Source organism: Taudactylus pleione, unplaced genomic scaffold (assembly GCF_031769625.1).
Source record: "Taudactylus pleione unplaced genomic scaffold, aTauple2 ptg000468l, whole genome shotgun sequence".
In the NCBI taxonomy this organism is placed as follows: domain Eukaryota; kingdom Metazoa; phylum Chordata; class Amphibia; order Anura; family Myobatrachidae; genus Taudactylus; species Taudactylus pleione.
The window spans coordinates 2969096-2985106 of record NW_028284870.1 but is presented as its reverse complement, the minus strand read 5'-3'; the positions used below and the strand labels follow the sequence as shown (position 1 = coordinate 2985106).

At 45.3% G+C, this 16011-nt stretch overlaps 1 protein-coding gene across 1 annotated transcript in view; it reads right to left on the bottom strand.

The window, feature by feature from the left end:
* The window catches only part of SH3YL1 (SH3 and SYLF domain containing 1), a 121962-nt gene that overhangs the window by 17699 nt on the left and 88252 nt on the right, over window positions 1–16011 (bottom strand). The window contains exons 8-9 of the mRNA XM_088448852.1: window positions 14704–14767; window positions 9912–9968 (exon numbers count right to left, since the gene is read on the bottom strand). Of these exons, the coding sequence (XP_088304978.1) occupies window positions 9912–9968; window positions 14704–14767 (121 nt within the window). The remainder of the gene's footprint in view (window positions 1–9911; window positions 9969–14703; window positions 14768–16011) is intronic.

Sequence of the window (16011 nt, the reverse complement as noted above, 5' to 3'; positions counted from 1 at the left end):
AAGCCACCGCCAGGCGTCTCTGCGGCTGGTATCTTTTGCCAGGTTGTTTCCACGCCTCCTCTAAATGGTCCACCAACTGACCCGAAAGAGGAAAGACTGTGGCATCGCCCTTCACATCTTTGAAAAAGGCATACTTAGATTTAGCCGCTGGGGGAACTTCGTCCTCAATCACCAAGGCTGTGCGGACCGCCCGAATAAGTCCAGGAATATATACTTTGGACTTAGCATCAGCGTCCTTAGTATGGAAAGGTTCCTGATCGTAAGGATCCAGAATCTCCCCATCATCAGACGTCCCTTCGTCATCCTCATAAGGAGCGGACAGAGACGCCACCGGCCTTTTATGAGGCCGCATCACAGACTCCCCTTGCAATACATCCGACAAGTGCTGTAAAGAACTCGTCAGGGAGTTAACCCACGCTGGCTCCTGAGAACCCGGGAGCGGGGAAATAGGGAGACTGTGGGGTACCACCAATTGTCGTGGGAACCCCTGCATGGGTGACGACACCACAGACTGCTGGGACAAACCCATCGGAGTAAACGCGGGCTGCGGAGCTAACTGGCCCACTAAAGCTGTTAACGCCTGAGCGAAACAAGCCCAGGGCGGCTCCTGTACCGGTGCTGTAACCGTAATAGGCCGCGCCATGGACAACACTGCCGGCAAAGGCCCTCCGCGCTACCCTCCCCCTCCGCTAACGGTACTTTGCACGTGGTACACTGTAGCCGGAGGGGAAAATCACTTTCAGACATGATGGCACCACGTATGTGACCTCTCTCACCAATTAAGTATTAAATAGGCGAGAGACCACCCTGCAGCACCGCACCGCAAGGGCTTTAGCAGAAAGAACAGGGACAGTAATAAAGCTGACAGTTTAGAGAAGAATAGTTACAGGCAGCGCTAGCACAGTCACATACAATGCAGAGAAATAACAATTCCTGCACTAACAGCGCTGATCACTCAACTACACAGACACAGGGCCTGGTAGGACACAGCGCTGCATACACAGACCTGAGCCACAGCGGAGGAGAGGTATGCGGGGGGACCCAGACCACGATGCTTCCTTCCAGACTTCCAGCAGCGTTCACCATGCGTTGCAGAGAAGATGGCCGCCGAGGAGCAGAGAGAAGCTGGCCTGGGGGAGGAGCGCTGACACAGGACCAGTCAGCACAGTGCAGAGAGGGCTGTGTGCAGCGGGGGAGGCGCCGGCTGTGAGACAGGGAAGGCGCGCTCCCCTGGCATGCATTTAACCCCTGGGACGCCGCAGCGCTACCGCTCTGCTGCGGTCCGCTGTCCCAGGGGGTAGTGGAAGCGCAGGTTGGTCGCCTGGCTCCACGCTGCAGCCAGTCCCCAGGGAGCCCCCTGCCTGGGGACTTAGGACCATGTGATCAGCGGGGACCCACCGCGGGACCCCACTGCTTACCTCTGTCCCCCTTGAATCCGGCCATGGTCCGGAGCATCTGGGGTCACCGCTAGCTGTGACCCCAGACGCCCACCAGCATCCCCGGATCAGTACCGGCGTTCTGGTACCGGCGGGGTGTAGGGAAGACAGCATGGACGTCAGGACTGACTGTCCATGCTGTTCATCCAGTTGTGCAGCCACAGCTGCATGAAGAATAAGCTTCAGGGGCTCTTCTAGCCCCCACTCCAACAGGTGCACCCGACTCCGGCCGGGCACCAAACTAAACTGGGGTGCCTTGGCCTGGGGGCGGGGTATAGGAGGGGGACCTAGTGCATCCTGGGAGGCTGAAAGCTTAACTCTTTGGTGCCCTGCGACTGACGTCACACCTATACCCCAAGGTATCCTGTGGATACCCTATGGACCCTGAAGTAGAAATGGAGTTTGTAAACACACAGACACTGACGCACCATTGCTGCTGTAGCCTAGGGTCTACTCCAGCTACTCTCCTCATATACAGCTAAACATGACCCCTGAAGCTGTGGATCTGCGATTGGGAATGCAGCGGAGTTCCCAGACACGCCGGTGACACTACCATGAAATGGTTGCGCTTTGCGATCACTTTAGGTCACCTCCCAGTCTCCTCCTGATATGGCCAGAGATAGCAAACCCCTTCTCAGGTCTGAGCCTATGCAACTGTGAAGGCATCGCTCACATTGGTTCACGCGTACGCAGTAAGGGTATTTATGACTCTTCGCACAAGCGCAATAGCAAAACATCGCTCAACTGTGTAAACATTGGCACTGCGTCAGTCTATTAATCAGGCCCAAAACACTAGGGGAATATACAGGACCATACAGATACAGTCAGATTGCATAGATACTTATTTTACACACTGCGTTGACCTTGGAGCCAGTTGTCAGAGAAGACAGTGTACGTGGCGAGTATATATCCTCTTCATTAAATGTTATGCAGGAGTTAGGCTGTTAAAGCCAGCAAGATGCCAAGTGTGCTTGCAATGGATTTATTGAGTGCTCATTGATCTAAACAAAACACAGGAGAAGGTGCAGCCAGCGATGACCGTAATCAATCGTAAACAAAAGTCCAGGAATGATGATGTTCGTCCATGTAAGATGACGTTTAGCCTCTTTCTGAGTTCCGTTTTTTTGGAGGGAACAATCCGAACTCAACGTGCAAACTCGAACCTATCCGAGCCTGCACATCCCTAATTATATATATATATATATATATATATATATATTACACATACACACATATATATATATATACATATACAGACACACATAAATATATATATATATCTATACACAAATATACACACATACATTATATATATATATATATATATATATATATATATATATATATATATATACACACATATATATATATACACACACACATATATATATATACACACACACACATACACACACATATATATGTATACATATACACATACATACACAGACAGCATATAGATGCCATATATTAAGTGAATTGTTAGAAATCTAACAAAATAAATAAACATTTTTATATATGTATGTTTTGAGATCTATCTTTTCAGCCATAACAAACCACTTTTTAGAAATAAGCTCAGTACCATTACTGCATTGGCCTTTATGCGGTTTGTTTTTTTTGAAAACTTAGGCCCTCATTCAGAGCCGTACGCTCTGAGCAGAGCGCACGCTCTGAATGAGGGCCGGCCTCCATGAAAATGGAGCGTCCTTCTGGACGCTCGTATAGCTGTGGGTCACCACCCACAGGCTATACGAGCGTGCATTTTGATGGCCGCGATGGTCGAGACCATCGAAATTGCGAGCCGGAGCCTGCGGTTGAGGTTTTCAACCGCAAGCTCCGGAGTGATTTTGGCTCTATCAGAGCCAAAATCACTCCCACTGACATCACTAGTGATGTCAGTGGGCCGGCTTTTGACGGGAGGCGTTCCCGTGGGAACGCCCCCGTCAGGGAGGCATGCCCCCGACACGCCTACCAAAGGGGGCGTGCTGTCAATCAACATTGACAGCACGCCCCCTTTGATCGGACACAACGAGCGAAGGACTTTCCTTCGCTCGTCGCGTCTGGCGCATGCGCACGACGGAGCTCCCTCCGTCGTGCGCATGCTCAGTCCAGAACATCGACCCACTTGCGAGCGGACAGCCGCTCGCGAGTGGGTCTGAATCAGGCCCTTAGCCTTTTAAAGTATCTTCTGCTATTAAGAAATGGTGACGTTTGTTTATACATTAATTTTTTATCAGCGCCTGAATAATTGGGAAAATACTATTATCCAAATACATTTATGTAAGGTAAAATACATATGACAGCAAAGTGAAAAATGACAGCATAGTAACAAATAGATGAAAGGTGCAATGTCCGAAACGGAAAACATTGATATATGGGTTTAAAAGCCCAATATTTTATGGTGACATGAAAACCATCCTCTGAAATTGTGCTTTTTTTCCTGAATACAAAGCATTATATACGTCATTATCAGATAATGATCCTAACATTTAAATCAAAATGCTTTCAACCATAGTGCCATTAACAGGGGTTTCCCCTGGCAAAGACCAAAGATAATCCAGATTAGCTTTTTAGAGTGGGCTTCCCAGGCTGTCACAGGGAGAAAACCATCTGCTCATTCTGTGTATAAATAGTGATTAATCCAGCTCAACACTACATTAAATATAAAGAAAAAAAATAAATAAAAAGACAGCGGACTTTGATTAACCAGGTCCACAGGGGAAAAATCTATGTCTGTTTTAAATTTCCCCAGTAACATTCAAATCTGAGGATGGAATTTATTTTATTTTTTTTTAAATTAATAACAGTAGGAAAAGGCATAATTATAGTACAATGCAAAAAAAAAAAAAAGGCGCAAAAACCCGGCAAGACGGGAAGCCTATTCACAGGTACTAAAACATTTGTGTTTAATGCAGTATTGTTTGAACTATGGGCCTGATTCAGAGCCGGACGCTCCGACAGAGCGCTCGCTCTGAATCAGGGCCGGCCCTCTGGTTTTGCAGAACAACCTCCTGGCCGCTCGCATAGCTGTGGGTGACCACCCACAGCTATAGCGAGCGGCCATGATGATGGTCGCGATGGTCAAGACCATCACGACCATCGGGCTTGCGACGAGACCCTTGTGGTAGGGTCTCATTGCCGCAAGCCCAAGAGTGCTTTCGGCTCAAGCAGAGCCGAAATCTCTCCCACTGACGTCACTTGTGAGGTCAGTGGGGCCGGCCCCAGACGGTTTGCCCGTCGCTATCCAGGTCTCGCGCATGCGCACGACGTAGCCGGCTCCATCGTGCGCATGCGCACTGTGCCACCATCGGCCCGCTTGCGAGCGCATAGCACTCCCGAGCGGGTCTGAATCAGGCCCTATATTTGTTTATATATCAAAAAAAATTTAATGATTACTTAATTATTCTAAAATATATATTATAAATTACGTTTTATATTATAAATAATATACTGCTTATGTGTTCGTGTGCATGTTTTTTGTTTTTTTAAACTACGGAATTGAAAATCCAGATTTGGCCTCGCGGTGGATGGAGACTGCAATGGTCTCCAGATGTAGGCTCCTTCAATGCAGTTAAATCTACTACTGCACTTTTACCCAGGGCACTGGGCAGTGTATGTCCAGAGGGGGACTAAGTGCAGGAGTATACTAGGCAGTGCCACTCCTTACCCAGCCATTAGTCACACCACGCACTAGTATCTGCAAGGAAGAATCCTTTCTCCAATCACCTGTACTGCCGACATCAACCCCAAAGGCACTTTAGCCTCCGCTGTCTTGTGCTGTGAAATATGAAGCACGAAGAAAGCTTTTACCACGGAAATCTCAGCTGGAAGCAATCCCATTAAAAGTTTAGATTAATTCTTCCATAGAAAAAGGTGTACTTCTATGAAATAAGAAATGCAGAACATAGCCATTCAAAATGATAGATAAATCTAAATGAAAGCTAATTAGACCTAAATATTCATCTGCGAAAGATTACGTCCCATGAGTCACGGATTTAAAGAGATGTGAATATTAAACAGACCGACAGACATGTTACTGTACCAACAGGTTTAAAATAGCACGATGACGGATGCCGAGACCAATTAGAGGAATCTTTAACAATGGCAACATCATAGACAGTATAGAACGGAAGTGGGATACGGTGTTCTTGCTTCTATTAGAGCGATCTATAGACACAGTAAAGAATGTTTATGAAAGAAGAAAAGCGCAGACCAGCAGTACCTGGCACTCACTGCTATAAATGGTCACAATTCCAAATACGTCACACAACGGCATTGGCCCTGAGGCCCAGTGAAGTTGCGGCTTCGTCATGGATGCAAAATTGGAAAACCAACTACAATAAGGACAATAGGTGTAAAATGTGATGCTCAGGATTAAGGGGCTCTGATTCAGAGATGGACGAATTTTGTTACACAGCAGCTGTGAGAAAATATGCAAATGTCGCAGCCACCAGGATTTGTATTATACGCAGTTACGGTCACAGATCGCACCATTATCAGAGTTCTGGGTAACCCTGTGGTTACTCAGAATGGCTGCCAGTACTGTATGGTGTACATGATCACAGTCTCAGGCACCGAGTCGAACTGAAAATGGTTGCGACACGCCTGTGTGTTCGACTTGCCACTCCCCCGTTGCCGCCCGCAAATAGTCCCTGCCTGTCAATCACTTTGCCAATAACTCCTCTCTGCGGGCGACTGTAATGAAACTTGAGGCATGCGCAAACCACTGATAATTGCTCAGCTGCGTAAACGTCAACACCGCGTCCATCGCTGAATTAGGCCCTGAGATTAAGGTTTCCCATAGAACTAAACTTACAGGAAACAGGGCAATGATAAATCCTTGTTAGTGTTGATGTCATTTAAAAAAAAAAAATAAGGAAACCAGCTGTGCAGGTAGTCTGACCATAAACGTAGGGCTCAAGTATCTCTAGTAAATCTACTTAATATACCACTTCCCTTAACTGGTAGTACAGCAGACCGCCCCAGGGCTCCCTTAACACTAAATAGTCCCTGTTGATATATTTCCAAGCTGTGGACATGTTAATGCAGAGCCTGTCAGCTTTTGCCTCACAGTCACTACATAATCGTTGTAAAATTATGCACATAGAGGGTTTGCCACTTAAATAAGTTTACAAAAGGTCCTGCACAGCTGGTGCCAGGAATACATACGATCACAAATGAAAATGTAGACCTAATGTAAACAAGATCTCAGGTCCTGACCCGACAGGTGTCTGCTTAAGGGGTTACATATGTACCATGGCATGCCTACGCTGCCCATTAAAGTGTCTGTGATTGTGCACCTTGGACTGATTATAGCTGTACAGACTCCTGCTTGCCGTCGGACCAACGTTGCCTTGACACCTGCCTGAGATTTCACTACTCAGGTTAATAGTTACCTAGTTTCCTCTCTGCAATATTAGCAGACCTGAAGGTAACCTTTACATTGTTCTCTTGTATGAAACATGCAACTTTATGGGCATGATGATCCCGAATTACATCCGCAGAAATATAATCGTATATTTACCCATAATAATAGCTGTACATTCGGTGCCAAAGAGGGTTGCAAAGTGTTCGTTGTGAGCTGCTTGAAACCTATTAGATGCTGAACAATATATACCTCCCAGTATATATTGGTCAGCATCTATATATACCTCGAAGTATAGATTGGTCAGCATCTATATATACCTCCCAGTATATATTGGTCAGCATCTATATATACCTCGAAGTATAGATTGGTCAACCTATTAGATGCTGACCCCTCAAACCTCTCCTAGTCTGACATTGTCAAAACCAGCAGTTCACATTCAACGTCGTTTCTATGTAAAACTCTTTCTAAATTTGGGTTTATTCATCTATGCAGGGCAACAGCCTAATATCCTCATTCATAACTAGAAGCTATTGCAAATACGTTATGTATGGGATAATCTCTGCAGAGAATTCCCTCTTAAGTACCAGGTTGAAAAATAATTTGGGTACATTTTCTGTGCTTATTTATAGATGGTGATGTAACAGACATGTTAATCCATCTGGTGGTCCCCTCCTGGCTTTTCATTTTTATTTATAAATACATGTCAGATGACTACATGGAGAAGCGACAGGGAAATAATTCAGCTCAGGATTAGCAGAATGACAAGTACTTTATAGGGATACTTTGTAGCTGTCTGCTGAATGTGTATAGGACCAGCTACATCCTTGCCTGTAGCGCAGCGAAGAGCGCCATGCGCGAGACACACCCCTGCGATCAGAGACGCGAATGTGAGTCTCCATAGGATTGAATGGGAGATGCACTCCCACGTTCGGAGACACGCATTCGCGTCTCTGTAGGATTGAATGGAGACACAATCCCGCGATCGGGGATGCGCCATAGCATATTGTGGCGCATAACTCGATGCGCGCGCACGTTTGTGGTGCGATCAGTCAAAGTGAATCTGTGCGCATCTGTAGCAGCAGCTTATGAAAAATATGTTTACATTATCCTGTTTAGGGTCTCCTGTAAATCAAATGATGTCCGTCCAGGTGTCACTATTGCCTGTGGGGTTTCATCATTGTCACAAGGGTTCTTTGGTGTAGTATATTAAAGTTACAGGCACGTGTTCTTCTTCATTACTCAAAAAAAAAACATACGTTAAATATGTGTGAAGTCACCGTGAGGTATAGAACAAAATGTAGTGAACAAAACTTTACAACTTTAATTGACTGGAAATCACAACGGCAATGCAGCATTGTTAATAAACATGGAAGAGATAGTAGGAATGGTGCAGCGCTGGATGTACGCCTATTGGTGGAGTCTACGGAGCAGGTTGTCGCATTATGAATGAGCCAGAAATGATTGTATGATAGTACGAGTATGAATATTTGCGTGCATTTTAATTGCATCTACATAACTAGAGCGACATAACACGGCTGTCATGGGGCTGTATTATGAAGACCAAGTTTAGTGAGGGCATGTCGACATTTCTGCAGGTTATGAAGTCCTGGTTCTAAGTAGGCAGCCCAGACGGTGTAATGGTTAGCATTACTGCCTCACAGCACTGATGTCGTGGGTTAATTTGCCACCACGGCCCTAACTGTGTGGAGTTTGTATATTCTCCGTGTGCTTGCGTGGGTTTTCCTCCGGGTACTCTGGTTTCCTCCCACACTCCAAAAATATACTGGTAGGTTAATTAGCTCCCAACAAAATTAACCCTAGTGTGTGTGTACGTGTGTGAGGATGTGATAGGGAACATAGGCCCTCATTCAGAGCCGTACGCTCTGAGCAGAGCGCACGCTCTGAATGAGGGCCGGGCTCCATTTTCATGGAGCGTCCTCCTGGACGCTCGTATAGCTGTGGGTCACCACCCACAGGCTATACGAGCGTGCTTTGTGATGGCCGCGATGGTCGAGACCATCGCGACCATCGAAATTGCGAGCCGGAGCCTGCGGTTGAGGTTTTCAACCGCAAGCTCCGGAGTGATTTTGGCTCTATCAGAGCCAAAATCACTCCCACTGACATCACTAGTGATGTCAGTGGGCCGGCTTCTGACGGGAGGCGTTCCCGTGGGAACGCCCCCGTCAGGGAGGCACGCCCCCGGCACGCCCACCAAAGGGGGCGTGCTGTCAATCAACATTGACAGCACGCCCCCTTTGATCGGACACAACGAGCGAAGGACTTTCCTTCGCTCGTCGCGTCTGGCGCATGCGCACGACGGAGCTCCCTCCGTCGTGCGCATGCTCAGTGCATAACATCGACCCACTTGCGAGCGGACAGCCGCTCGCGAGTGGGTCTGAATCAGGCCCATAGATTGTAAGCTCCACTGGTGCAGGGACTGATGTGAATGGCCAAATATTCTCTGTAAAGCACTGCGGAATATGTGTGCGCTAAATAAATAGCTGGTAATAAATAAATAATAATAAAGAAGTGTAAATTACACCTGTTTGGAGGCTTCTCTCTGCATGTAGTATAAGGTAGGTGCGCATGCACACCGATAATATCCAACCAAGCATATGTACAGGGGACAAGAGAACAGCAAGATGTGTACAACTCTGCATATAGGCAGATGTATGAATTGTTTCCGTGCACGCAGTGCTGTGTAACTCTGCATCAGGCTATTGACTTTAATGGCACTGTCTATACCTATACTGAGAAAGCTAAAGCCAAATAAAATCTAACATTGATTTTATTATCATCCGGAGCCACATTTTCGATATACTGTAAAACATACAGAGTAGGAGTCTGGAGCTGTGTCTCCAAGCCAAGAGAGCAGCTGGTACACGGCTGCAATCTGGTAACAGTGAGGGAGGCACGTGCCACCACTGAAGACATAAGAGGGGAGTGGTGCCATCAATATATAGATGGAGAAGTACAAAAGGACACACAAATGAATCTTGGATCAGGGTGGAGCTCGGATAACAAGATGAATACAGGCTTTCATTGAAAAATACTGTCTGACAGCTGAAGTGCTAAGCTCAGCTGGGATCCAGGGCATTCATACTCACGTTCATTCATATTATAGCTGGAGAGGTCAGGGTAGCTTCTCTGTGTAGGTCTCGCAGCTGAAAGACATATACTTACATTACACCACCCTGCTGAATAAGGTTAATGATAGGTGGTAACACATTTGTATTATACTGTGTACCGTGAAAACATCTGTCTATCTGGATGACATATTCTATTACTCACCTAACATGATTAAGTTTAAATACAGAACTTTACACAATCATTCGGGTTCTAGAAGCAGTGACACAAGTTACCCTATGCTTAAAAAAATTAATTTGCTTTAGGAGAAAATGAAGTGCGAGGCCTGAAACTAGTCGGCTGCGATGGGCCATACATTGTACCCCATTATGGCACATTTGAGGTACCCCATCATTGCTGACTTTGCAGTGTAGTGGCTACGGTAGTATGTGCATAGCTGTACATTACGGTGATGTCCGGCAGCACATCGCCCCTACTTGAATTGACCGCTAAGAAAGAGCAGTACATGTCTAGAAATAACTTGAGTGTAGGTGCTATGGGACATACTTTAAATTAAAACTTAATTCTGGTCACATTTATTACTGTTAACACTGGTTTGTCACAACCAAAAAAACAATACACCACCATTTCCGCTGGTAACCATTGTTAACCCCCATGACACAGCTGTGATACAATTGGGAACCTTTGTTAATATTCACATAGACAGTCATTCTCTATGCAAATCAATAAAAGTATAGCTAAACACATTAACAACCTACAGATTCGTGTTCCATACAGCGACTTTATTTTATGCCCTGGACGTCGTTCTCATTATCTGGTCTTATTTGTATGCATGGAGGAAAGAGCTTTTCATTGTGTAATGTCATTCTCCAGTAAATATTCCGATTCTCTTTGTATGGGAAACTACACAGCACCACTTCTCATTCCAATATGCTGATGTAAACCAGTACACGTAGTACTGTGCCCCTGCCCGGGAAGCAGCCGTGAAGCCGATGGACGGAATCCCGACCGTCAGCTTCCCGACTGTCTAACCCCAGCAAGGGGTTAAATGACAGGCGTCGACATCCCAACGCCTGTCATTTTACCTACGCCAGGAGCCCGACACCCAGCATACCGATCGAAGGTAAGCCAGGCGCGGACAGCTGCACGGGGGGGTTAGGTTTAGGGTTCCCGGGTGGGGGGGGGGACTTCGGGTTAGGCACCCCCCCGGGAGGTTAGGTTTAGGCGGCGGGGAAGGGGGGATTAGGGTTAAGCACTTGGGAGAGGGGGTTAGGGTTAGGCACCCCTAAGGGAGGGTTGGGGGGTAGAATTAGGTTAGTAAATACTTACCTTTGACGAACGGAATTTCCTCCTCTGCCGAGGTGCCGCTGTTGGGATTTGCGGCCAGCCGGTGGTAAATCATATGTATTCCCTGTGCCCCTTCTCTAGGTTGTATGTGTAGTTAACCCTGAACATCTGGCATTACTCTGTATTTATCAGAAGCTACACAGTACTGTTAGAGTTAGAACAGCATACATAACAACTATATTTGTATGAATGACTACACAGAACCACCCTTATAGCAATCAGTATAGTAATTAAGGCACAAAACTAATATATGGATATCACATCCATTTTAGGTAAATGGTTGAGAGCCCCTGAGCGGATGGAGAAAGCGCTCAATTGCATCCTAATAATCCTGCCCACAGCACTGTATGTCTAAGGAAGTGCTACACAGATAAATGGGATCAGAAGTTTGACTGCGCCGTCTGGCTTAAAGAAATATGTACCATCTCTATAAATAAGAAATAACATTGCATGGAAGTAATGGAACTCTACATGACCTCCAGCAAAAATAAGTATTTGCAAAAGAGGATAGATGTGAGTGTCTTTCTGTTTATGTACACTGTTAGTGTAATGTACTTCCAATGAGAATGGCATGGTTACTATTAACACTACAAAAGTATCAAAAATGAATATAAGGAGGGTATAGCAATCAATAATTCTAATCACTATCTTTACTTTTTATGTATCAGTCGGTAAAAATTGCCAATCATACCATAGGTATTGCATTATGGTTTTATAATCACCTAACTCCCTTTTTAGAGCCATGCACAGTCGTAGCAAACTTCTTGCACATGAATCCTAACCCAAATGTAACAATAACATGCACTACAGGACCAAAAGTATGTGGACACCACTTCTAATTAGTGTGTTTGGCCATTTCAGCCACACCCATTGCTAACAGGTGTTTACAGCTGTGCAATCTCCATAGCAGTAGAATGGATCGTACTGAAGAGCTCAGTGACTTTCAACATAAAACGGTCACAGGCTCGGCGACAAAGGGGTACAGGCTTGTACTTGTACCAGGCCCCGAGATTCTGAGGCCCCTTAGGAATCTCGGGAGTCCAGTGTATGCGTCCCCCTTGCCTGTGCTTCTGCCATATTCAGCAGGGCACAGGCACAAAGAGGGAGTACAGTGGCTGGCGCCGCAGGACTGGAGAGGAGCTGAGCCGTCCGCGAAGAGGAACAGCAGGCAGCAAGTGTGTGCTGGGTTGGGAGAAACGGGGGTTGGAGGGGCTGGAGATAAAGTGACACAAGGGAAGGATGTAACTGAAGACCTGAGGGCGGGGAGACACAAGGGGTTGTGCTGAAGAGACACAGTGGGAACAAGGTTAAGATACACAGGTAGTGATGGGGCTGAGAGAAGATGAAATTGAGAGACACAGGGATAGTGCTGGACATGGCAGAGGTGGTGCTGGAGCAGCATGGGTAAGATTGAGCCTTGAGGGCGGGGATGAGGCTGGAGCAACACAGGCGAGTATGAGCCTGGAGAGACATGGGGGGATAATGCTGAGAGACTCAGACGGAGATGAGAGACATAGGGAGGGATTACGCTAAGAAACACTGCGGTTGAGAGACACAAAGGAGATGAACCAGAGGCAGAAATACAGGGGTGTTGAGACTAGATAGAGAGAGAGAGAGACATAAAGGTGATGAGGCTGGAGGCATAGGGATGGCGCCCGAGAGACACATTGGGGATGGGGCTGGAATAGCATGGACGAGGATGAGGCTGGAGCAACACAGGCGAGAATGAGGCTGGAGAGGCATGGGGGTAACGCTGAAAGACACAGGCGGGAATGAGGCTGGAGAGACAAAGGGAGATTGGCCAATGGCCGATCAGCCTGTACCTACAGGGGAGGATTGGGGGGTGCCAAAAATATGAGTGTGCTGGACACCAAGATTTCTCCTGTATGCCCCGTTTCCATCAAGTCAGCTCAAAAATCTGCTCTGCTAGAGAGGCCTCTGTCAACTGTAAATGCTGTGAAGCGGAAACATTTTGAAGCACTAACAGCTTAGCTATGAAGCAAAGGCCACAAAAGCGCACAGAATGTAACTGCTGAGAGCTGAAAGTGCCTGTCCTTGGTTGCAAAACTCTAACATGTTCCAAACTGCCTCTGGAAGCAAAGTCAGCACAAGAACTGTTTGTCGGGAGCTTCATGGATTGGTTTAACATGGTCAATCAGCTGCGCACAAGCCTCAGATTACCATGATCACTTACAAATATCAGCTGGAGTGTTGTACAGTACACTACCATTGGACTCCGGAGTAGTGGAAACGCATTCTCTGGGAGTAACAAGTCATCATCTGGCAACCTAACGGATAAACCTGTAAAGTTCGGTGTAGGAGGAATGCAGACTAATGGTGCATACACGCGGTCAGATTTTTCTTCAGATCTGAACGATAACTATTTAAAAAATCGTTCATATCTGAAGGAAAATCTGACATATCTGACATGCCTGAACGATGAACGATACACGTTCCCGAAGGTTGGATAACAATATCTGACATCTGATGTGTTTGCCTTCAGATTTGGACGATTTCAGTCATTTTAATGTAGTTAAAAATCGTTCAAATCATTCAAATCTTTGGTAAAATCGTTCATCTGACAGATCTAACAAAGCTGACCGTGTGTATGCACCTTTATCGCCCAACATCGGTGCATAGTGTGGCTTAATGGAAGTAGAGACTGTTGTAGCAATAGGCGTGGGAGACAATCAACTCCAAATCAATGACCGTGGTTCTAGAATTAAATGTTCAACAAGCACATATGGTTGTCATATTTGGGTGTCCACATATTTTTGGCCATGTAGTGACTTCATTGGTCTGGGAGAGCGCTACCATCCAGCTGCCGATAGCGGTAAGACATACTCTCTCCTATACAAATCATACGGAGAGAAGGATATTCCATGTCTGCCGCTTAACTTTCATCTGTGCCGACGGACACACTCTCCTACGGGGAGACTTCACAATATACTAGAAGTCTCATATTACACCTGGTTTCTACTTAAGTCTATTATTGCTGGGACGCCAGCAGGACCTAATACCATTTCTTACACCTACAGGATAAAGACAACCATACTAATTACTCATTTCAGGTGTCAGAATGCAGTATTTTTGAACTATATGTACAAAAGACACATTCAGCAATATTCCATTTTTTGATGTGATACAATGGAACGGATGTGTTTCTAATTATTAGACACATGCTTAATAGAAGATCTACCTTCTGATACAAATATTTATGCTGCTACTATTCATCCATTTGTTTCCTTTTTTATGTCCAGTGTCTTTACATGTTTCATGTATTGTTTGTATTGTGTGTATTAATTTTTCAGAAGTAAAAATATTTTTATTATACAGTGTGTGTCCCATTGTATACAAGAAAATTTTATTTAGTCATATGTGATTACAGCGCAGTGCCTGTGTCGTTGTACATGTAGTGTAGCATACAGCATCAGCCATTATGTATAAACAGAACCTGCTACTTACCTTCTGTACCATTTCCAGCTGGGTGAGAACGCAGTCTACTTGACTTTGATGACATTTCTTTGGCCTTTAAAACAAATGAATATATATAAATAACATGTTATTCCCAACTGTTAGTAGAAAAGAAAACACACATACAGTATATGAGAAAGAAGGAGGCTTTTATCAAACACAAATAGACAATCTATTTGCAGTGTAGTGTTAATATGTAAAGAGACTTCTCTCAATGACCTGCTGTGACTATGGTTACAAAATGTACTAACCTACCTTTCCCAAGAGCATACGAAAATGTGGGTGCTTTATTCAGCCCTCACCATCTAAGAAATTTTCAACGCCCATACCCACCTGAACACAGCACGTGGCCATTTAAAAGATATCCTAGGGGAACATTCTATTGTAACTTAGACATTAACTTAACCCTGAGGTTCCCAAACACGGTCCTCAAGGCTCCCCAACAGTTCAGGTTTTAGAGATATCCATGGTTGAGCACAGGTGGGTAAATCCAATTTACTGATATATACATATATATGTAGCACCTATCCTTGTGTATCAACACCTATTTCCCTATAGATTGTAAGCTTGCGAGCAGGGCCCTCTTACTTTTATGTCTGTCTCTTACAACCCAGTTTTGTTCTATTAATGTTGTTAAAGCGCAACGGAATATGCTGCGCTATATAAGAAACTGTTAATAAATAAATAAATAAATAATAAAATCTCTAAAACCTGAACTGTTGGGGAGCCTTGAGGACCACGTTTGGGAACCTCTGACTTTGGGCTGATTCGGAGTCAGATGGATCTCTTCATAAGGATGCACTTGCTGCATATGGTGCATTTTATTACATACAGAGAATTATTTTACATGCCGAGCATTGTATTACATAACGTGCATTCAATTACATACCGCGCATTCAATTACATATGGAGCATTCTATTACATACAGTACGGAGCATTCTATTACATACGGCGACTTCAAACCTGCTGGAAATTCGCAGGATGACGCCAGTTTTTAAGAAACGGAGACTATTACATTCCCTCATGGTGTGAGGGGTGGGGGAACAGAAGCAAGGAGGAAGCAACAGATGAGGAGATAAATCATGCAACGAGCAGGGTCCCACAGCTGCACGTACGTAGTGGTCTCGGGCTCCTATTAAACTAGTTTGGGAAAATTACGATACTGAATACACCTCTATATGAATCAAAGTTAAAGCATCCACACTGTTTAGTACGACCATATTGCTCTCACACAGTTCAGTTTATCAGGCTCCCTATTGCTAAAATGGTAAGTTTAACATTACTCGAATTGTATTGTA